This window comes from Pteronotus mesoamericanus, unplaced genomic scaffold (genome assembly GCF_021234165.1).
Source record: "Pteronotus mesoamericanus isolate MK-2021 breed Mesoamerican mustached bat unplaced genomic scaffold, CSHL_Meso_final contig_116, whole genome shotgun sequence".
NCBI lineage: Eukaryota > Metazoa > Chordata > Mammalia > Chiroptera > Mormoopidae > Pteronotus > Pteronotus mesoamericanus.
Genome location: NW_026555027.1, coordinates 9,072,067 through 9,095,925, shown reverse-complemented (window position 1 = coordinate 9,095,925; position 23,859 = coordinate 9,072,067). Strand labels below are relative to the sequence as shown.

The 23,859-nt window shown below is 43.2% G+C and overlaps 1 protein-coding gene across 1 annotated transcript in view; it reads left to right on the top strand.

The window, feature by feature from the left end:
• Window positions 1-23,859, top strand: part of HSF2BP (heat shock transcription factor 2 binding protein) — a 69,933-nt gene that overhangs the window by 28,867 nt on the left and 17,207 nt on the right. The window contains exon 7 of the mRNA XM_054576334.1: window positions 7,565-7,668. Within this exon, the coding sequence (XP_054432309.1) occupies window positions 7,565-7,668 (104 nt within the window). The remainder of the gene's footprint in view (window positions 1-7,564; window positions 7,669-23,859) is intronic.

Below are 23,859 nucleotides of genomic sequence, written 5' to 3'. Positions count from 1 at the left end.
TCTCCAAGCCACAGTAGCTCACAGAATCCTTCCTGGAGCCTCTGGGCTTTTGATGGGCTTAGATTTTGATGGGTTTATATTAGACAACTGGATAGACTCCCTTTGATTAACTCAGATCCAGCTGGTTAGTAACTCTAGTTATACAGTCTCTCTGCCCGGTAACTCACCAGGGTGTGAGATTCTGTGCGCAGTCCTGGGAATCAGGGCAGAAAGTTGTGGGCAGTTGTAGGATTCTGTGTGCCATACCGTTGATTTCGAGTGTTCGCTTTTCTTCAGAGCATTTTTTTTATAATAGCCTCTTTAAAGTCTTTGTCAGGTACTGCAAACGTCTGTCTCATCTTGGCCTTGGTGTCTCTTGGTTGTCTTTTACCTTCGAGTTGGTATTTTTCCTGTTTCTTCGATGTAACTTCGAGTCGCATCCTGGACAGTTGAATATTATGTTTTGAGAACCTGGGTCTTATTTAATCCTATGGAAAATGTTGATATTTTGTTTTAGCAGGCAGGCAACTTGGTCGGGTTAAGGTTGCAAATGCTGACCAGCCTTCCCTGTGTGACGTCAGTTCCATTTTCCAAAAACCTTTGTAGTTCTCTTGGGTCTGCCCCTCATGAGTGCCCCTTGTGGCCAGCATGAGACCTGGATAATCATTGACATTTTACTCCTCTGAATGTTAGATCTGCTGTTTAGGACCAGATCAGTGCATGCCTAGCTTTGGGCTGAGGTCAGGAGTTAATAACAACCTCGTGGGGGTCACTTTCCTGAGCTTTAACTCCCCACAGTGTCTCTGGTACTTGTTGGTTCCCCAGGGTTCCCCTTTCCAGTCATTCATCTGGAATGCTGGGATTTTGTGTGCCCTGCCGTGTCATCTGTTTCTGCAGCTAGGCCTGTGTCCAGGGCCAAGTGGCAGGCGGTCAGAGGATCACAGTCCTCCCGGTGGTGGGGAAGGTTGCCTTCCCAGGGAGTCGGGGTTACCGGGGCCCCCCACTGCCGGCCTGGCCATTGCCGTTTTCTCTCCTCAAGTCTGAACGAGAGTCTCCTGGCACTCTTCTCTGTGTGGGTCAGTGCCACTCGGGGGTGGGGCCCGAGTGGCCAGCTCACTGCGGGTTTGGTGGTTCTTACGCTTCTGGTCGTCTTCCCGGTCTGCCTGCTGCTGTTTACTCTTTGGGCCTCTCATGGCGGCTCCCTGTATTCCGTCCAGCATTTGAGGCTACATTTAGTGGAAGCCAGAGGGTGGGTGTGTTGACTCAGTCTTACCTGGAACCAGACTCTCTAGTCCATTTTGGTGTTTGTGTGCACTGACAAATATGTGCACATGAGCAATCCATGTAACACAGTATAACATGAGTTACGTAGTTTTGTATAGACTCCGTAAGTTGTTTATGGATCTAGTTAATTCTTTTTAAGTATCTTACGTCAAAGAAGATAGGACATTCAATTATCTTTTCCCTGCTGGACATTCAGATTATTATCAGGTTTTACTCTACAAACATCATGCTGCAGTGGACATCTTTGAAAAATATCGCCTGCTAACCTGGGTGAGACTTCCCCTAGCAGTTTTCCCAGAAGGGGAAGATTTGCGAAGTGGGACACACATATTTTCAGTTTTATAAGATACTGCCAAGTCGGTCACCAAAGCGTGCACGTTCACGTCAGTGGTCTGCGCTTCCCTCACCCTCAGCACCTCATTATTTATTCTGCTCTCCTAAAAAGAGTTTTGTGCTATCGATAGTCTGCCCGCCTGTGCGTCTTCACATGTGGATTACCAATGAGGTCGAGACTCTTTTCTCATGTTCAAAACATTTGAGTTTTTTCTGTGATTAACTGTTGATTTCTGTTGCCCATTTGTTATTGGGTTGTACTTTTCTTGATTTGCTGTTGTTCCTTACGTGTTCTGGATACTGAGCCATTGTCTCTTTTGCTTCTGTGGCCTTTACAAGGGCCGTGTTTACGTGTCCAGCTAACCCCCTCCCCCAATTTCTAAGGCAAAGCTTTGGGAGAGGGCTAGGTTTCTTCTCTGGTTCCGGTACACGTAGCTCTGTGTCTGGGTCCTAATGGGCCCTTGTCCATTGCATTGGAAGGTGAGGAGAATTGCCTTCAGGGAGCTTTGCATGCTTTGTTGGCAGCCTTCCATCTGACCACTGGGCACAGCTCATGTGCAGGTAGCCCCAAGTCCCCGTGTGTCTCAGTATGTGCCGTACAGAAGCGGGTCTTCTCACTTCATAATCTTGGGACATAATTAAATTGACATGGAAAACATTCCATGGTGGTATGGAGATTATGTTCAGTATGCCGCTGCGGAGACAAACATGTCAAGTTCTGTACCTGTTTTGTAAAAGTTTATAGAAATGCATGGCAGTAGTGGTGTCCACCTCCCTGAAGTTGGTATTCGGAGTTTACAAAGGGTATTTGACTATGAGAAAATTTTCTGTTTGTTTTTTTTTTAAGATTTTATTTATTTATTTTTAGAGAGAGGGGAAGGGAGGGAGAAAGAGGAAGAGAAACATCCATGTGTGGTTGCCCGTTGCACACCTCCTGCTGGGGACCTGGCCCGCAGCACAGGCATGGGCTCTGACTGGGACTCAAACTGGTGACCCTTTAGATTTGCAGGCCAGTGCTCAATCCGCTGAGCCGCACCAGCCAGGGCAAGATTTTCTTTCTTAACCAAGGAGGTATATATTGTTTTTTGTATCTTGTGTGCTTTCAGTGTTACATAGGAGATAAAAATTAATCTATGGATATTTGATTACATACGGCACTGGTCGCAGATTTTTAGGTTCTAACTTGATTGGGGTGGGGGCACAGAATCTAAAACGAGCATGTTAAATAGTTAATTACTGCCCTGCTCATTCAAAGTCGGTAGGCCCCTAGCTGCAGGTTTCTGTCTGTCATGTGGTCTGAAGTGTCTGATTGCTCTGCCAGTTGCTTCTCTATCATATCACACTTGCAGTCTTCTGTAAGGGTTTTTATTGCTCATTGTTCTTTAGAATTAATTGATCGTGCTAATTGGGCTACTTTGGATTTAGCCAGTTTCAGGTGACTGATGTGTGGTTTTTGTGTCTGATGGAGGGTGACATCCCAACTGCCATTTTGCTTATTTTTATTGCGGGTATGTTTTGAAGTACTGAGTGTAGTTGCAGTTTCTTTTCAGAAGAAGAATAAGATAGTTTGGTTGAGTCGCCTTTACTTCTAGTGAGCCAGCCTTGTCAGGAGGACTTTCTGGCTTCTCTCGGGGAAGAACTGTTCTGCCCCAGCCTGGTGTGTCCAGGTGAGGGAAGTGTCCTTTTAAACTGCAGGAGAGCTGCCTGTGATGCTTTTGTAGCATTTTAGGTTCACCAGTACTTGTATTTTAGCCTCGCTTTCAGTCTTTTTATGATTGATGTCAGACGTCTCTAAAATTCTCAAGACTGCATAGCCTGCGAGGTTGTTCTTTTGCAGCCTGTTGATGCACTTACAATGAACCTTCCACTTAGGTCCGTGGTAGCAAGCAGGGTTTGCCTGCCTTTTCTGTCATTGGAAGAGGAAGTCTGACTCCCAGTTTTTCAGCACTTTGGAAATGACATTTGCATTTAGTGTGTCAGTACTAGAAGTGTCAATTGAAGGGCCTGTCTCTTTTGACTTGTCATTTGGACACTTGAGATTTTTATTTACAAAACACTTTTGCTGGAATAGAAATGTTGGAATAGAAGCATTTGCACGAGACACTCATTCTGGATTTGTTGTTTGCCAAGTCTTGTGTGACCTTGGAGAAGTCTCTGGTCTTCTGTGGGGTGCAGCCCGGCAACGACATGGGGTCTGATGTATCACCATGGTCGTCACAGTTACGTTTGTTCTATCTTGACTTCTTAAGGAGGGCTGATTTTGCCCAAATATGAAAACTTAAAGATATTTGTCAATTCATGAGTCATTTTTAACGTCTTAAAATTAAATGCTCTTGCTGAGACTTTCAACTGGACACATTTTCTGGAATTTGCCCCATATTACAGTTATCTCCCAGAGGTTAACTTTGCCTTTTAAGATCTAGAGAAGACGGACTTTTCTTATTTTCGTATTCTAAAGCAGGGGCTGACAAATGTTTTCTATAAAGGGCTAGATAAAGAATATTTTAGGCTCTGTGGGCCAAAGGATCTCTGTTGTGATGACTCAGTCCTGCTCTTGTGGCATGAAAGCAGCAGAAACGACACATGTAATTTTAAGGAATTCTAGCTATCTCTGTTGGTCATCTAAAGTAGAAACTTTTCACCCTGGCTGGGGTGCTCAGTGGGCTGAACACCAGCCTGCGAACCAAAAGGTCACTGGTTTGATTCCCAGTCAGGACACATGCCCAGGTTGTGTGCCAGGTTGTGGGGGTGTGTGAGAGGTCACCCGATTGAAGTTTCTCTCCCCCTCTCTCTCTTCCCCGTCTCTTAAAAACCTTATACACTTTTCTCTTTTTGGGATGTTGGATTGGAGACCTCAGAAAATTCTAGCGAAGGTGCTGAATTTTCCTCAAGAATATGACATTCAAATAGCCCTTAATAACTCATTAAATAGGTTACTAGTGCATAGATTCCAGATAGGTGTAAAAATTGTCAAGAAAATATGAAAGGATTGCAATTTTTGCTTACACCGAGGCCTGTGAGGAGGCTGAGGGTCATAATGAGAAGTGGGAGCTGCTTCCGAGGTACTGGTTGCAGTGTCTGCGTGGACGCCAGCCCTGCTTGGACTTTGCGGATGTCTTCGGGAGCAGAGGAGAGCCTGCCTCTGCGCGTTTGCCCTGCGGCAGCTCTCGGCCTCTGGGAGCCACTCACCCGTATTTACATTGGGTACTCACTGGGTCCTGGAAGGTACCAGCCTGTGTTGGCTCTAAAGACGAGCAAGCCATGGGGCTGGTTTTTGACAGATTAAGTTTAGTGGGGAAACGGAAAACTAGAAAACATGTTCCCTGCCAAGCATGTATGTGCACCCTGTCATTCATTTATTTAGTTGGTCCCTTTTCAGTGCACTCTATCGCTGCTACTGATTTTCTTTTTACTTAAGGTGTCATTCTGTCTTGGCATGGCACTATGGCATTCCCATCTTTATTTAAAATGGTATATTGCTAATTGTGGAGTCATTTTTGCAGTATTTTTGATTTTTAAAAAAATTAAAAAATTTTTTTGATGCTTTTTTTTTTTTTTTTTTTAGATTTAAAAAATTTATTTGTTTTTAGAGAGGAGAAGGGAGGGAGAAAGAGAGGGAAAGAAACATCAGTGTGTGGTTGCATCTCACGAACCCCATACCAGGGACCTGGCTTGCAACCCAGGCACGTGCCTTGATTGGGAATCGAACCAGCGACCCTTTGGTTCCCAGGCTGGTGCTCAATCTACTAAGCCACACCAGCTAGAGCACTTTTGATTTTTAAAAAAGTTTGTAATGCAATACATTTTACAATCTTGGTTACTGAGCATTTTGACGCCCCTTAAATTTGCATCCCAAACAAACGTCTTACTCTGCTCACCCCATGTGGCCGTGCTAGTAAATATTAATTGTGTGCCGAATGTTGCAGAAGATACGTTGTGGACTCTGGACTCTGTTGTCTTCTCCTGAAGAGAACTGATGTTTGTCCTTGCAGGTAGTGAGCTTTACCTGATTCTTAAACTCTGGCTCCCTTGAGGTGGTCAACAGCCAAACCCCGCACCTCATTGCTGGAGGCGCCAGGTGTCATCACCACTGGGCTCCTGCTGTCAGCCTTGAGCCAGCGCAGGTGGAGCTGGCCAGGGCCTGGGTCGATTTTGTGTTCTCTGCTTCCCTTGTTCTGGGATTGGCCTTGCGGGGCTTCCTGCTTCCTAGCTTTGCTGTTTGCTGCCATTTCTTTAGCTCTGTATTCTGTTGTATTTCTCCTTTACTATGTGTCAGTTGCCCTTGAGTTTTATGTCTAATTATTATAGTTTTCATTTTCATAAGTTTTACTAGGTTCTCTTTTGAAGTGCCTGGTCATTTATAATACTCAGTAGATCCTTGGTCATCTTTTAAATTTCTTTGTAAATTTATGCCTATTAAATATACTTGTTTTTCTATTATGCAATTGATACTTCTAGTATATGACCTTTTTTAAAAAAAATTTGGCTCTCAGTTGTTCATTGCGCTGTTACTAATAATGTCTTGTTCTTCATGTGTTTCATGATTTTTATCATGAACTCGTATTTGTTAGTACTGTATTTGTGGGAATTCTTTGAAGACCAGGCTGAAGGTCCTTTAAGAAAATGTTTGTTTACTTTGGCCAGGCAGCTGAAAGAGCTCCTATCCCTGGTCTCTTTGTGTTAAAATTGTTGGCTTGTGCATTTTCAGGCCATACCAAAAGTATGGACTTAGGCCAAGCTTAAAAATTAACTTTTTCCTGGCTTTCTGCAGAGGTCTGTGATTTGAATCTGTCTTATGTTGGTCTGAGGCTGTCCGTCTGCCTGAAACCGTTAACACAAGCTCTGTGCTTCTGAAATCTATCATTTTTGGCACTTACCTCCCTGAATTTGTGTTTTCACTTAGTTCTTGGTCAGAGATGTTTCCCCTTCATTTCTTGCCAGCTCAACTATCCTTTTAAGGGTTTGTGAAATATTTGTGTAGCCTTTTGTATTGCTTTGCATTGTGAAGTTTTTGGGATCTGTATTTTGCAGTATTGTGAGGACCAGTCCTTATAGTTTTCCAATTTCCATTAAACTCTATACTACCAGTTGTGGTCAGTTCCCAAGACTGCTTGTAAAAGCCTGTTTAACTCTGCATACTGTTTTTTTCTCCTGGGTTTTATTTTATTTTATTTTTATTTATTTATTATTGTTTTTAAATCTTCACCCAAGGATATGCAATGGGAGAGAGAAAGGAAGGATGAAACATTGATGTGAGAGAAACATCGATTAGCTGCTTCCCATGTGTGAAACATCAGTTGGTTACCTCCCATACACACCCTGACTGGGGATCAAACCCGTCACCTAGGCATGGGCCATGACCAGGAATCACATCCTCAACCTTCTGGTGTGTGGGACGATGCTCCGACCAACCGAGCCACCGGCCTAGGCTGCCTGCTGTTTTGCTGGGTGTTAGGAATGGTCGGGGTCGCGGTGCTCTTCATCCCGCGGGCTGCAGATCCAGCAGGCGCGTGTGGCCTGACCTGGCTGCCTGGGCGTCATGGGTAATGTTCACTGAATGAAAAGACAGAATTCAACTTAAACATCTATATTGAACTTTCAGAGTACACTGTACTTATGAATTGATGGTCACCTGTATGTAAATGTAGGATTGGTAACAAAAGAGATGACTCCATGAAGGTGATTTGTGAGGTTTCCTCTCTACATTGTGTCTCTTGAGTCTGTGAGCCTGTAAGAGGTGGTGTTATTGGCATTACTGTTAGTTTCCCATTTTCCCGTAGACTCACAAAGACAAATACTATTTTACATATCTCCTGCTTACTCTTCTTGTCATCCAGATTTCAGACTTGGACATCTGGTATGTAAGAAACCCCTAAGTATGCTCAGATCTCATTAACCAGGAGCTGGATTTAGGGTGCAATGCAGCGTGGAGGGGCCAGTACTTTACCGCCTTCTCTTTGCATTGCAGGTTAATGCTGATGTCCCTGTACAATGTGAGCATCAATTTGAAAGGCTTGAAGTATATCAGCGAGAGCCCAGGATTCATCCCTTTGCTGTGGTGGCTTCTGAGTGGTAAGGAGAGTTGTGCACACGTCTCTCTGTACAGCTTGCATACCTGTCCTCTGTGGCTGAGGGAGGTTATCATGTGTTAGAAATCAGGACCAACTGTCCCACGATGTTACCATTTCTTCAAAGGAATGTTTCAAATGCTAGAAAACTCGGAGGTATACCAGACTATTTCTAGTTCTGTTTCTGAAGTACTGCTTTCAATTTAGTTATGATTTTGTGACATGAAGAAAAATTATGAAACAACTGATAGATGTCATTAACCTGTCTTTTCCTCTGAGAATAGTCCAGCACTATAGGCATTGTCTGTGGCTCTGAATATTGGGTAAAAGAGAAGTCCCGGGGTTAAGGAATGTGGGGAAAAGGAAATCTTGAGCACTACTGCGACTCGCAAGGTTTTACACACACACACACACACACACACACACACTATAATATATATACTTACATATATATGTGGTTTTTTTGTTTTCTTTAAAATAAAAGCTATACCTACTATCTCTTTTCCTCTTCTCCTTCACAGCTAATTAACCTGCATTTTTGTACCAATCTGTTCATCCTAATTTTTTGAAATCCTCACCTGAGGATATGTTTATTGATGAGAGAGAGAGAAAAAAAGAAACACTGATGTGAGGGAGAAACATTAATCGTTTGCCTTCTGTACACATCCCAACCAGGGATCAAACTAGCAATGTAGGTATGTGTCCTGACTGGGAATCAGACCCACAACCTTTTGGTGTATGGGATGACGCTCTAGCCAACTGAACAACCCAGTCAGGGCTGTTTATTATAATTTTTAACACTGTGTATTTAGTAGGTACATATTTCACTTGAGTGTGTGCAAAATAATTGACTTATTTTTTTCTTATTAGATTAACCTTTATGTTTGCACTTCAGTTCTACTTGGTGGCAAATGTTCTTATTTGTCACAGTGTTTTCAGGTATAGTTGATGTGCAATGAACTGTACACAGTTAAGGCAAACAACGGATAGGTTTTCATATACATAGGTTCCTGTTCAGTCATCACGACAGTCCAGATAGTGAACATACCCACCGCCCCCAAAGGTACCTTGTGCTTCCACCTCCCAGCCACCCACCCTCTCTGCACTCTCAGTTGATTTCCATTTTCTGCCATTTTACATACATAGATTCATATATTTCGTATTCTTTTATGCCTAGTTTCTTTCAGGAGAACTTTTTGAGATCCGTTCATGCGAAATAGTATTCTATTATGTGGATATACTACAGTTGGTTATTTATTCAGCTGTTGGTGGGCACTTGGGTTGTCTCCAGGTTTTGGCTATTATAATTAAAGCTGCTATGAACATTTTGTGTAAGTCTTTGCATGGCCATATGCTTTTGTTTCCCTTGGGTAGATACCTAGGAGTAGAATATTTAGGTCATGTGGTAGGTGTATGTTAGTTTTTATGAAGCTGTCAAATAGTTTTCCAAAGTGTTTGTACCATTTTATTCTCCCCCAAGCAGTGTGTTAGCTTTCTGGCCTCTGCATATCCTCATTAGTCTGTGATATGATCATTCTATTTACTTTTAGACATTCCCATAGAGCTGTATCAGGACCTCACTGTGGTCTTAATTTGCATTTTTGTTAGGACTAATGACACGCCTCAGCGATGGGAGCCTTAGTTCTGGGGGACTTCTCAGCCCTACTTGCCTCTAGGTCCAGCTTGGCTTGGCCCCTGAGACAGATGTCCTGAGACTGTATACCCCTCTCTCAGCTGGCCTGCAGCCAGTGACCCTCAGCCCCTTCTGCAAATTGTTTATTTCTCATAAAAAGAGCACCTTAGGCTAACTGTTCTCCAGGGCCCTTTCTAGCTCTTCTATTCTAGAAAGTTTCCTGAGCTGAATGAAAATTGTTGTGAATTTCATTGTAATGTGTGCAGCTCCATAGGGAGCAAGCATCCCAAGAGCGTCTGTTTCTCACACTCACTGAGTCTGGTGCCCTTCGGCCGGGTGGAGTTTTCCTGCTTTAACCTCGGTCATGTACAGTAGCGGTGGGTGCACCTTTTTGCCATGGGGGTGTCAGGATTTCTTATCTGTGAAGTCAATACTATTTTGTTTTGTTTTGTTTTGTTTTTTAAACATAGTAATCATAGCTCAAACCCTCATTGATCTTTTTTTAAGGTCATCTTACTTAATATCTTTAGAGTTATTGTTACCACAGACAAATAAAAACAAGGTCGATCAAGCCCAGGACAGACCTTGACCCTTTAATTGTGTATGGAATTACCTTAACTTAAAAATTGAAATTTGTTAAAGGATTTGGTGTATATTTTAGGAAGACGAATATGCATTTTACTATAGAATAGGAAAAAAGGAACAAAAATAGTTCCCTGAAAAATAATGATTGTTTTTCTTGGTTCTGGTATGATTGCTTTCAGAATTCTGGATTATAATAATGGTTTAGGACTAGGAGAGAATTTGCAAACTGACTTATTCTAGACAAATCAGAATCTCTTCTAATTTAAGAAGATCTGGGAAAAATTATTTTATTACTTCTGTCAGTAATCAGCTTTACTTTTTATCAATTTTTCCATTAGGAAATTCGGTACACTTTAAAGAACATGGACTTTGGATTTATTAGACCCAGACTGAGATTGCAGCTCTCCTGCCTGGAGCTGACCTAGCCCTTTAGGGTCCCTCTTTTCTGATCTGTGTGTAAGTGGGGATTTCTGCCTCAAGGGTCTTCATGTTTATGAAAAGGCAGGAGTGCCTGGGCCAACACCTAGTGCTCACATAGTAGGTGTTGAATATGTGTTAGTTTCCCTTTTTATTTTTAATCTGGGTCTTTCATGCCAAAATGAAAGGTCATTTTCTTTTACTTCATTTGACCTAAAGGTGGCAAGTTGCTTTCAGGCATCTGGACTTCTCTGCTATTAATCATTTCTGACTAAATAATCTCATTTCTTTTAACCTTTGCTGGATATCATTTTCCTTCCCTCTATTCAGCTATGTGGCTGGCTTTTTCCCAGGCATTGTCCACATTCTTCACATTCCTTTCAAGCCACAGGACTGACACAGAACTCTAGCAAATAGCTAATGGGAACAGAGTGTGTTGATGACCACATGTTGTGTAACCGTTAGCGCAAACTAATGGTCTGGTGACCCTTTTAACAGTCGTGCTGCATTTCCTACCCATGTTTACATGTTGACTAAGCATTTGCAGACCATCTTACGTTTATTTGGTTTGTCTAAGTAGTATGAAACATTGGTCAGTTCTGCCAAGTTTGTAGCTCCAGCCCAGACTTCTCCCCTGAGCTCCAGACTCATATATCCAACTATTTACTTGATGTCTCCACGTGGACGTCTAATAGACCTTTGAACACAATGTGTTTAAACTAAATTCCTAATCTTCCCCCACACCGAACTCTACCTGTGGCCTTCCCAACCTCAGTGGATAGCAACTGTATTTTTTTCCCCTAATTTCTCAGGCCTTCAAAAACCGTAGAGTAATTCTTGTCTTTTTTACCCCCTCTCTCAGACCCACATACAATCTGTTGGGAAATCCTGACAGCTCTATTGTTTGTTATATCCAAAATCTGACTACCATTGACCATTGCCACCTGGTTGTGACTCATCCATTATCTTTTCCCCTGAGAACTGCAGAGCCTCCTACTGCTCTCCCCACAGCCACCCTTGCAGGCCAAGGAGCCAGGGGTGTGATAGGATAGATCCCAGACCAGCTCTCCTTACTAAAAACAGCCAGCATGTGTTCTGGACTCTAGGGGTCCATTGGCCTGTGTATATCAAAGACCAGTAAAATGGAACAGGAGTTTGCAGCAAAGAAGTGAAAGATTTATTTAAGTAAATGGCGCTAAACCCAGAGGCACAGGTGAACTGGTATTCTACAACCTGGCTCCCTGAAATTGAGTAGCCGAAGAACTTACATGCATGGCCCACGGACATGAACAAAGGTAGGGGGATGGCTTGAGGGAGTGGAGGGTGCTGAGGGGAAGGGGGCAAAGGGGGAAAAATCAGGACAACTGTAATAAGCATAATCAATACAATATAAAAAAATAAAATACTGATCTTGTATCCTGCAAGATCTTTTATTAGTTTAATGCTAAAAATAAAAAATAAAACCTGGTTCCCTGTGGGCCTGCATGGAACAGATTATATAGGGGAAAAATTATTAATCACGGTGATTACAGGAGCTGGGAGTAGCTGATTGTTGGTATCAGGTCCTAATGTCAACAGTGGCGTCATTCTGTCTAATTTCATGAGAATGTGGTCGGTAGGGTTGTTCTGCTTTGAACAGCCTGGGGCTGAAAACACAACCGAGGTCAAGATGTTATCTTTAGTTTGACCGAAACTTTACTTCTGTGGTCAACTGGCCTGAGACTTTGTTCTTAAAACAGTTTGATGCTGACCAGAATCTGATGTCCTAAGGGCTTAATGGTTAAGGAAGGGGGTGGGCAGACAGAAAGGAGAAGGGTCGTGCTGGGTGACATCTGAAGAAATGTTCCTCTGAGCTAGAAAAAAAGTAGTCCTACCCGGATCACAAAAGCAGAGTTAAAGCGGGGTGCCAGAGAAGTTAACAAAGAAATGCCCTGCTCTGAGGACATCTGTCAAACTAGACTTCAGTTTCCAAGGCCTAGGAGGGTGGGGACAGGAAGCAAAGCCTGGTTCCACCCCAGCTGAATGGCCTAATAGCGGACTCTCAAAGGTATTTACCAACAGTATAAAGGTAAACTGAAGGTGTTCCTCCACCCATTGGGGACTGCAGGAAAATCGCCTGTTTTGACCTTTGGCATTGAGCACGGTGGAAGAAAAACAGTCTCTTGAGAATCAACCATTGTAGGCTGGTTTTCACGCAGCTTTGAAGGCTTAATTTAAATCACCTCCGTGGTCCCTGTTTAGAGAAAAATGCAAATCCTTTCTGGAGGATTCTTTGACTTTGACCAGGTTCTTAAAGAATTTTTGCAGGTAAAGTTCCGAGAACTAGAGCTCACATATTAAAAATCACAAAGAGCACGGAAAACATTATTAGTGAAATAACAGCTTTCCATCTTCATACATTCATCATCAGAAAAATCATCAGACCAATATAAGGACATTTAATGTGCTTAAAGAAATAAAAAGAAGGGACAGATAAAGAAAGATGAAAGTCTCAATGAGGATATGACTGATTTGTAAAACATAGTTACCCAATTTGCCCTACTAGATGCATAGAACTCTCCAACTATATTCGTTTCAAGCACACAGTGAACATTTACAAAAGTGACTTTTCTGGGCTATTAAGAGACTGAACAAATTTCAGATTATCCGAATCATATGGAATATCTTCTTTAACCACAATACAGTGAAACTGGAAATTAGTAATAAAAAGAGAATTGGTAAAATCCCATATGTAGAAATGAACCCATGAGTAAAAGAAATCATAATAAAAGTCAGGTATTTTGAACAGAATAATAAAAATATTACATATAAAATGGTGAAATGCATCTAAATATTTAGGAGAATGTTTATTCTTTTAAATGTGTATATTAAAAAAGAAAACAGGTAAACATCTATAAAAACTATTTTTTGTATGACTAATTTTAAACTTTATTTACTGTACTTTTCAAATTACCATTAAATAATGCCGGCCTCTTTATGTCCTGAGTTTTGGAATGTAGGCGTTGTAAGGATATGAGGTTATACATGAATCAATTATGATTTGTCTATACATTTAGGGGCACAAATAAACTGATGATTGAAATAAAACTCAGTTGCAGTTGTTGGAAAAACCCGTTCAGGACTGAACTAAGGTCCTTGGTTCCTGTCAGCAACTTCCTTGACTACAGCCTCTTAATAATCAGGAGAAACAGCAGCAGCGGGATAGACTAAGTCATTGGCATGTGCCAGTCTGGGCGGTGGGCGGTGGGGCTGGCCGGAGGCGGGCAGCCTGGATGGCGGCTGCAGCCCATGTTTCGGATCGGGCGTGGAACAGCAGGCTGGGCGGTCCAGAGGCAGAATGATTACTTCACTCTGTAAATCCTCTTTTTTCCAAACGGCCTCCTAGATGCTGTCCTCAAACAGGGTACTATAAAAACTTTTGAAAAAGTTAAAGAGCCCAAATAAACTATAAGGATGAAAATAATAAAGAAAAAAATATAAATAAATAGATTTCATTGAGCAGGTTTAGCAGCAGGTCTGAACTGGCAGTAGGAAGATTCAGCAAACTTTAAGCGAGACAGGGATTATCTAGTCTCAAGAACAGAAGAAAAGAATGAAGAACAAGGATCAAAGCTCAGAGACCTGTGGGGACATTATCAAGTGTATCGATGTATGCTTAATAAGGAGTCCCTAAAGGAAATATGAGAGAGAAAGGAGTAGAAAAATACTTGAAGAAATATCTCAAAATTTCTAACGGGCGGAAAACAGTCTATACATCCAAGAAATATAGTGTATTCCTAGTAGGATAACCCAAAGAAATCTATGTCTGGACATGTTATAGTTAAACTGTTAAAACTTAAGACAAAGAGAATGTTTTGAAATCAGCAAAAGAAAAGCGTGTACAAAAACCACAATGAGATTATCAGTCTGCTGCTTTTCAGAAAAAGTGATCATTAAGCAGAGGGAAGTTTTCAAAGTTTTGAAAGAAGAGACTGCCTGCTAAGAATTCTGTATCCAGCTACACTGTTCTTCAAAAATGAAGGCAAAATATATTCCTGGATAAACAAAGACAGAGGCGTTATTGCTAGCAGACCGTCTTTACAAGAAAGGAAGTTCTTAAAGCTGGAGTAAAATGACACCGAAGGAAAATTCCAATCCACAGATACTGGTAGAGGCCACCTTGCCATGTGTGAGTGTGGCCCACAGATAGGCTGGTGTTTCAGGGGTACTCTGTTGAACTGTTGTTTGAAAGACTGCAAGGGAGAATGAAAGATCTTATCCCATTTCCGGAAAAATTGGAAACAGTGAAGAGATACTCTCACCCATGTTCCACAGCATTATCCACAATAGCCAAGGTAAGGAGGCAACCTGAAAGTCCACTGATGGCCACATGGGCAAAGGGAATGTGGTTCATCTGTACCATGGAATATTACTTAGCCTTAGGAAAGGGCATTCTGACACATGCTGGAACATAGATGAACCTGAGGACATTATGCTCAGTGAAATAAGCCACACACACACACACACACTCACTCTCTCTCTCTCTCTCTCTCTCTCTCTCTCTCCCCCCCCCTTCCCCCACTTATTTCCACTTAAGTGGAAATATGATTCCACTTAGAGGCAGTATCTAAAGTAGCTAAACTCAGAAACAAAGTAGAATGGCTATTGCCAGAGGCTGGTGGCAGGGAGAAATGGGGAATTCTTGTTCAATGGATATCGCGTTTCAGTCATGCAAGAGGAAAATGTTCTAGAGAGCTGTTGTACAATGGTATGCGTATGGTTACTAATATTGTACTGTGCATTTAAAAATTAAGAGGGTAAATTTATGTGGTTTTTTACTATGATTAAAAAAAAATAACGAAAGATCTTGTGTTTTTCTGTCCTCCCTTGACACCTTGCAAACCTAGATTACCAAATCAGCTTCCTAGCAGACTCTTCTCCCCTCTCTCTGCACTCAGTCCCATCTCATATTCTGAGTGGCCCTCTGCTCAGGAACGTAGAGCTCTTAGAAGTCTCAGTCTGAGCGCTCTTGTGTGACTCCCAGCACTCACCCTCAGACTTCCACACTACGCCCTCTGCTTGCTCCCAAACCCGTGCTGAGCGAGCTTAGGCATGAACCCTGATAGCCCTGTGGTCAGATCTGAGTTCTGCTCTGTAACAGCTGTAGGACTTCAGCAAGGTACCGACCCTCTCTCACGCTCTCCGCCCCCACCTGTAGAGTGGGGATTACGGAGGTCATTGTGTCAGGTGCCCCGCAGGGGCCTGATGGGCATATGGCAGCTGCTGAAGTAACGGGCATTTCCTCTCCTTGTCTCCTCTTCCTCAGATGCTCTGCACAGCTTCCCATGTCTTTGCCCCCTTCGCCTCTGCCCCGACCTCAGCAGCTGTGAATACCCCGTCATTCTGTACACCTTTCCTCTTCCTGCTTACCTTTGAAGGCTTAGCTCAGGTTGCACCTCTTAGGAGCTCTCTTCTGTTGCTCTAGCCCATGTTGAGTTCTCTCTCCCGTTTCCCATTTTACTTAGAGACAATTTGATGTAACATTTTTTTGTTATCTTTTTTCATAAATGGCAGTTATTGACAGCTAGATTGTATATACATTTTTGGCAGGAACCACATCCTAGGTTTCTCTGGAAGCATTGTCATCAGAAGCCCGCCTCTCCCAGTGCCCCTTGCTGCAGTCGCAGTGTATAAGCCCTGGCAGCTTGGCCCCCACACGGAGGGAGTGTCTGGTGTCCCTTGGCCGGGGTTACCTGGACAACTGCATTCATCTAGCTTTCCATGTGGTCTCCTGCCTCTCCCCTCACTGAACTGGGCCCGGGCTGGACCTTGGCGGGCCTTCCGGGTCCATGCCACCCTTTCCAAGCCTTCAGGTCTCTGCCACAGCCTGCAAACAGCCAGTGGCTCCCCCTGTTTTGCACACGAGGCTGAGCTTGAGTCCTCGGGTTGGGCTCTGTGGGTTGGTTGCCCTGGTCTGCTCAGTGTGCCCCCGTCGCTTCCTCTGGAGCAGGCCTTCTACGCTGACCACTGGTCTGTGCGGGGCCCGGCCATGCAGCAGTGGGGATCTCAGTGATGGCGCCGGAGCTGAGCTGTGCCAGAGGCTTCCTCTAGGAGTTGTCTTTCTGCATCTGGTGAAGACTCTCGGCCACGGAACTATTAGGTGAGACTCGAGGGCTCCCTGGAGAAAGTTTACCTGTGTTCAGAGTATCTTGGAAATACCAGTCACGGAGTCAGGTCAGAAGTACTGACACGAGAGATGCAAAAAGGAATCCTGCAGTTTGCAGTCGGCTTCACCCTGTCCTTTCCAGGGCTTGGTGGTTTAGCTTTATCTCAAATTTTGCATTACTTTAGCACCTTTGATGAATAATTGCTCATTTTTATTAAGTCATTTAAGCATCATTTTCCTTTCAGTTAGGGGTGTGTGCATCCCTCTTGATGCACTTGATTCTGCTCCACCCCCCAGTCGCCTCCCAATGTACTGCATCGTTTCCTGGGCCGCTGCCTGTGGTGTTTCTTGTGTCTTCCAGGGAGGAAGGCGCTGGGGGCGGGAGCCCTGTTTGGTTCACGGGTGATCCCAGGCTCCTGTAACATACAGCGGTGCTCAAAATACATTTCAGATGCATCAGTGAAAGACTCCAGTTTGTATGCAGCTGTGCACATCTCAGACCAGAGATGAAAAGCATTATTTGGAATTTGGTTTCACAGATAATATTCGGTATTTGGTTATATATATTTGTGTTACATGCACAGAAAGGATGAGAGGTTTGTTAGTTACATATCTTTAGCATTCCTATTAAGTATGTGGCAGTGAAAGAGTACTATATATGTTATGATTCTAGCAAGCTGCATTTTATTACATGAGCAATGATGAAAGCCACTTGATCAAAAATCAAAATATTTAACATAAGGTTTAAAAAATATATATTTATTTATTTATTTATTTACGAGAGAGAGAGGAAGGAAGGGAGAAAGAAAGGGAGAGAAACATTGATCGGTTGCTGGGGACCAAACCCACAACCCAGGCATGTGCCCTGCCTGGGAATGAACTGCTGTCCTTTCACATTGCAGGACAATGAGGTCTTTATTTACAAAGATTATCCTGGTGTTCAGACTGTTAGTGCAACAATGTCATATTTATCTTTTAAAAAACAACAGCAATGAAAAAAAACCTCTCAAACATTATTGACTTGGAACTTGTCCTTCGGAAGGGCCAATAGAACAGAGAAGTCAGCCTTTCCACTGGAGATGGGAGGGCTGTTCTTTTTGATTAATCAGAGCTTACATAATTTTAACAAGAAACATAATCTCAGTGTTTGATTTTCAGCTGTTGATAGAATTGAGCAGTAAAATGACCACTTCATATCTTGAAGGAGGTCAGAAAACATTTCGTTTACATATGTCAAACCCAGTAATCTAAAATTTAATGTAATCTGATCCAGGGATAAGTGACTCATAGACACAGTTTAGAAAGGAGAGTTAGTTTACATGGAAGATGAGTTTGGTGTGGGACATGCTCATTTTGTGGTAACATTAAATATATATATATATATTTGAATGGAACTATCCAAAAAGTTAATGGAGATGGGAAACTTGGAGTTCATATGACAGCCCAGAGGCATGGTTTGCGGCTCATTCTTAAAGAGGTGACAAAGCAGAGCACTGACTGGGGACACTGAGAACAGCGGGAGGGGCGGGGGGGTGGGGGGTGGGGGGGGGCGGCCTTGGGCAGGCCTGAGCAGATGGCGGAGGAGGGTCTCTGGGAACTGTGAGTCCAGAGGCAGGTCCCTCTCCTGAAGTTTCCTAGCTGGTTACTCTGGGTGAGTCCCTTAAGTTCTGAGATACTGGACTTGCCATCCACAGAACACAAATATAAATACCGTTTTTGTCTACTTCAAAGGGAGGTCATGAGCATTGAACAGAACCTTAAATGGGAGTGCTTTAGAAATTTTCTTTAAAAAGGAGAAAATAGTCCTTTGAGAAGAGGAGAGTCTAACTGCGTCAGAACTCAAAGATCAGGAAAACAGGCATGGAGGAAAGGCTGTGCCAGCAGGGCCACCGGTGATGTCCGGGAGACTCTGCATGGAGGGCAGAGTGAAGAGCAGGGTGGGTTTCGGGGGGGTTGGGGGAGGAGCAGCGGGGGTGGGGGCAGTGCCGCCTGCGTGCTGGGCAGGGGCGCGGGCAGGGGGAGTTGGGTGTGTTTGTATTTAAGACTGGTCAGATTCTAATTTTCAGGTTTTCGACTTCAAATAGAAAGGAAATAATTAAAAATAATAATTAATATACCTAACTTCAGAATACAGCGTGACCTGAACAGTTTTTTTGGACTAGGAGTTATTTTCTTTTCTAGTTCATCTTAAATGGTGACTTCTTTTTTGGCAGAAAACTAACATTAAAATGTGATATTTTTATTTTTAGTGGTTTGTTTTAATTTAGGCCACTAATATTAGAATAATTGTTATAATAATTCTTTCTTTACAAATTCTGCATTATTCTTTTTATAAAGAATAGTATTTTCATTAACTCACTGATGAAAGATCCAGGCTTAGGATTATTGTTCTTTGTAAGGTCATTAAACCTCAGCTAATGAAATTTCCCTTGTGATTTGTCCACCATCCAGCTCTGAACACATTCTACTGATGATGTAAGTTATGGAACATCTTAGAAGCCATTTTTATTGAGAAGTCAATAGAAACCATTTAGAAGGTGAAAATGGAGTTATCATTTATGAAATACTTATTATATTTCTTGGATATAGGTACAACATTTTAAATGATAAAATTGTAGAGAAAAACTTCGATGCCCCAAGGTCATATGGTTCAGAAGTCCTGGCTGGGACTGGAAGGTACACAGCCAGAGCACCTTATGATCCTGCCTGCATTGCCCTCCCAGCCAGAATGCCGCACGAGGCCACAGAGGCTTAGGCACAGCAGAGACATTGCCAGGGTACCGGTGGCCACTGTGACTTCAGCTTAGTAGTGTGCGGAACTCACGGACCTCCCCCCATCCCATTTGATTTAGGAAGGTGCCCGTTAGAGTTCTGCTTTCTTAGATGCAACTTACAGGATTCTTTGAAGTCATCTGTTACAGCTGTAGCAGATCATAGCGCTCTAAGGTTACTGTCCCTAGTTTGCATGACACACAGCTGTGCACTGGACAGTGCAGAGAGTAATACAGTTCCTGCGCCTGTTGCAGCTTGGATTAGGAACCACACTGCTTTTCTTGCATAACTCACTTGGTTGTGTCTGTCTATATTGGATGCTGTGGATGGCCGTTTTGTCTCTTGTACCTATCTATCCAAGGCTTTACTCTCCCTTTCATGGCCCATATGACCGAGAAAGAGATCCTAAACTCCATTGGGGGATTTTGTGAAGAAGAAAAAAGAAGAAGAAAACATACACATACATACACGCCTTGATAGTGCAGCTTGGGTCCCTGGTGTGTAGCCCTGAACCCTGGTTACATCTCGCCGTGAGTGAGTCCGCTTCACAGATGATGCTGCGGAGGAGCTCAGGTCTCGCCCGGTTCCTTGATGACATAATCGAGCCACTGAATGCAGCCCTGTTTCTGGACTTGAAATGAGTGATAAATATTATTAGCACCTAAGGCCACTTTGACCTGGAGTTTTACACTTTTAGTTGAAGTATTCTGAGTCACTGTGTCTGTAGTAAATAGAACAAAATCTCCTAAATCAGTTCCCAGTTTCTTGATAATGCAGAATGAAGAGAGATATAGAGCGTACAGTAGTTGGAGATAACATCTGCATTTGCTTGAAAACTATCCTGCGAGCAGCAACTTAACCTGATTTGCTCTTCTTAGCAATGTATGAAGTTACAAAATGCAAACAGAAAGCCAACCGAACCCTCTGCTTGTGGTTGTGACTTATTTAATTTCCATATAGTATATTTGGAGGTTTACCAGATAGCTTTCTGATACTGGCTCATTTAATTCCGCTGTGGTCAGAGAACATACTAGGTATGATTCCAGCGCTTTTAAAATTACCAAGACTTGTTTTATAGCCCCAAATGTGGGCTATCTTAAATGTTCCACGTGCACCTGAAAAGAATGTGTATTCTCCTGTTATTGGGTGGTGTGTTCTATAAATGTCTGTACTTTCAAGTTGGCTGATAATGTGTCCTGACTGACTTTCTGTCTGCTTGTCCTATCAGTTATCAAGAGGGATTATCAGAATCTCTGACGATCATTGTGGATTTATTTTTGCTTTCAGTTATGTCAGTTTTCACTTCATTTGTTTTGAAGCTGTATTATTAAGTGCATATACAATTAGGATTGTTCTCTTTTTAATGAATTGATTCCTTTATCATCACAAAATGTCCTTCCTTATCCCTGGTAATTGTCCTTCCTCTGAATTCTACTTTGCCTGAGGTCAGGATAGCCACTGCAGCTTTCTTTTGATTAGTATTAATGTATGTGTTTATAAAGTTTTAAATATATCTTCTTTCTTCTACCCTGTCTATATCTATATTTAAATATAGCTTTCTCGTAAACAATATATCATTGTTGGGCCTTGTATTTTCAAAATTAATCTGACAATCTCTACTTTTTCATTGTAGTATTTAAATCATTTACAGTTAATGTGATTATTGTGTATGTTTAAATGTCATCTTGCTATTTGTTTTCTACTTGTTCTATCCTTTGTTATTTTTCCCCTTCAATGACTGCTTTCTTTTGGATTAATTTAGTATTATTTTGTAATTCTGTTTTATCTCCATCATTGGCTAACAAGCTATATCTTTGTGTTTTTTAAAGAATTTTTCTTTTAGTGGTTTCCCTGGGGTATGAAATACACATTTAACTTACCGTAGTCCACTTTTGAAATATGCCGTACTGCTCATGTAGCGTGAGACGCGCACAGCCTGGGATGCCTTCCCCCCTCCCGTCCTTTTGTTGTCCTGTGTCTGTGGAAAACCTTGGAACACGTTTTTATTATTTTTGTTTTAAACAGCTACCTTTTAAGAGTTTGAAAAGATACGAGAGAAACATCCATGTATTCACCGTTTCTGCTTCTTTGCACTGTTTATGGAGACCCCGGTCTCCCGCTGGGCCCTCGTCCTTCTGCCCGAAGAGCCCCAGCATTCCCTGAGGGGCAGGTCCGTGGGCGCGGAGCTCTCAGTCCCTCTCCATCTTTCAGAGGGCCCTTCGCCGTTCCCTTTGGAAGCTGCTTTTGCTGGGTGCTGGGTTTGCGGTTGGCACGGGTTTTCTTCCCGTTACCGTGAAGGTGTTGCTCTACCGCCCTCTGTCCTTCATGGTTTCCGACAAGGAGTCTGTTGCTGTCTGTGTCTTTGTTCCTCCCCATCTAACATGGTTTTCCTCTTGTAACTTTAAGAGTTTCTCTTTATCACTGGCTTTCAGCTCTTTGAGTATGATGTGCCTTGATGTAATTTTATCTTCTTGGATCTGTAGGAGTACAGTTTACATTAAATTTGGTTATTTTCAGCTGTTACTTCTTCAAAATTTATTTGTGTTTTCTCCCCCTCTTCTTCTAGGACTCCAGTGACATGCTGGATACTCTCCCGCAGGTCACTGGTACTGTTTTGTTTGTTTTTGTTTTTCTTTCAATCTTTTTTCCCCTCTTTATGTGAGGGCAAAAGTGCAGTGAAGAAAATGACACGTAGTATGAGGAAATTTGGCAATTTCATGGTTTTCTTGGGGTTGCGGCCACCCCCCTGCTCAGAAGGCATCCAGGGGTAGGCGTGTGTGCTCATCGCCCTCCTCACGCCCCTCCCTGGCCTCTCCCCGCATTGCGCAAACACGGTAAATAAAAACGTGTTTCTGGCACAGATTCTCATATTTAAAATTTACTACCCGTAGGCTAAACTTTCTGGAAAACCAAATGCAAAGGTAATTCTTGGGAAGATCCGTCAGATAAGATGCCTAATTCTGCAGGCTGTAGGTACCTGGTAAACCTCATGGCTGAAGGAGGCACAACGGCAAGAGCCCAAACAGCTGGTAGAGTCCTAGAGCTGATGGAGTATCAGCTCTCCCTGGCGCAAGCTTCCACGTGTCACGCAAAGTGCTCTGTGAGGCCCTCGGGGGTGGGCCAACTTCCAGTCTTCGAGGAGGAAAGCGAGCCTCAGAGAACCTGAACACTGTACTTGGTCAAGTCCAATCCAATAGAGGCACTGTGTTTGGTGTTCATATCCTGGCCCTCTGCCTGAGCTTGTGTGTTTTCTCCTGGGCCACAGTGAATTTATGTCAGACCTGCAGTTATAGGAGAGACTTGACAAATGGTGAAGGCTGTAGGTTGCCTGCATTTAATAAATGACCCGCTGTCCTGAGGAATCTGTATTTGCCAGTGGTATTTCTGTTATGGTTACTGACATCTGCTTATTTTAATGCATTTTGACATGTGTTAAAGTGGGACTGATTTGGTTGTGATTCAGGCTCTGCATATATACATCAGAGCTGACCCATCTGCCATGTGAGTGTATTTTAGAAAAGGAGTAAATTCCTCGTTGGGATAAGTAACACCTTTTCTACTCCCCCTGTGTGTGATCTGTTGTCTGAAGTATCGTGTTGAAAAGTTGAGAAGTGATTTTGGAAGGAGGCAAGTGAGGAGTCTGCTGCTAGAGTGTAATTCAGAAACAGATGAGCTGATGCAAGAAGCCAAGATGAGGGGGTTTTACTGTGTAATGGTTGAAGTAATAACATCTCTTTGGATTTTTGGAAAGAAAAAATTAGAGACGTAAAATGGACTGCTCCGTGAAGTTTCACTAGCCCATCTCACAGCCCTCTGATGGCTAGACGCATTATGTTCCCAGACCTTCAGGATCCAGCTTGAAACCACTCTCCAGGAGCCTTTCCAGATATCCTGTCCCCAAGTCAGATCATTCCTTTTCCAGAGCCCCATGGTGAGCGTGACAAATGGGCTCATGTTTGCACTTTCCGATTTGTTGCTTGTTAATGTCCTGGAACTGTGTGTGTGTTTTGTTCTGTTTTTTTTTAAAAGTCTGTTAACTAGGTAAGAGACTAGAGACTAGATGTTTTATTTCTTCTGTTTCCCGCAGAGTATACTCCAGGGGCTTGATCTCCCTTCCGCAGACTCTGCTGTTGAGCTGAGGGCTCCACCTGCCCTCGTGGCAGCTGTGCGCTCTCCCTGCCCTGCCCTCAGGGGCACAGGACTCTACCTGACTCCATGGCTGTGGGGGCTTTGCCTGTCCTCATGGCACTGGGGGGCTCTGCCTGTCCCCCAGGGGGCTGGTGCCATGGCAGGCGTACTGTGGCTGGGAGTGCACTGGGGCAGCTCATGTATTACAATTATTCACTGAGCTCTGAGTCCTGTCCTAGGGACTCGAGGTTTAGAAGTGAACGAGACAGAGTCCTTCGCCTGTGGAGCTTATATTCAGGTGGAGGGACTTGACGGGGAACGGGTAGAAGGGTGTCTATCACAGAATATGAATAAAGATGGAGTGGCATGAGCGCTCAAGAGTGACCACTCTTTAGGGTATGCCCTTTAGGTATTTGAGTGGAGACCTAAGTGAAGCGAGGGATCTAAGCGAAGCATGCAGAGATCTGTGAGCCGAGCGTGATGGCCACGGATGGGCAGCGGGAGGGCCCGGCAGC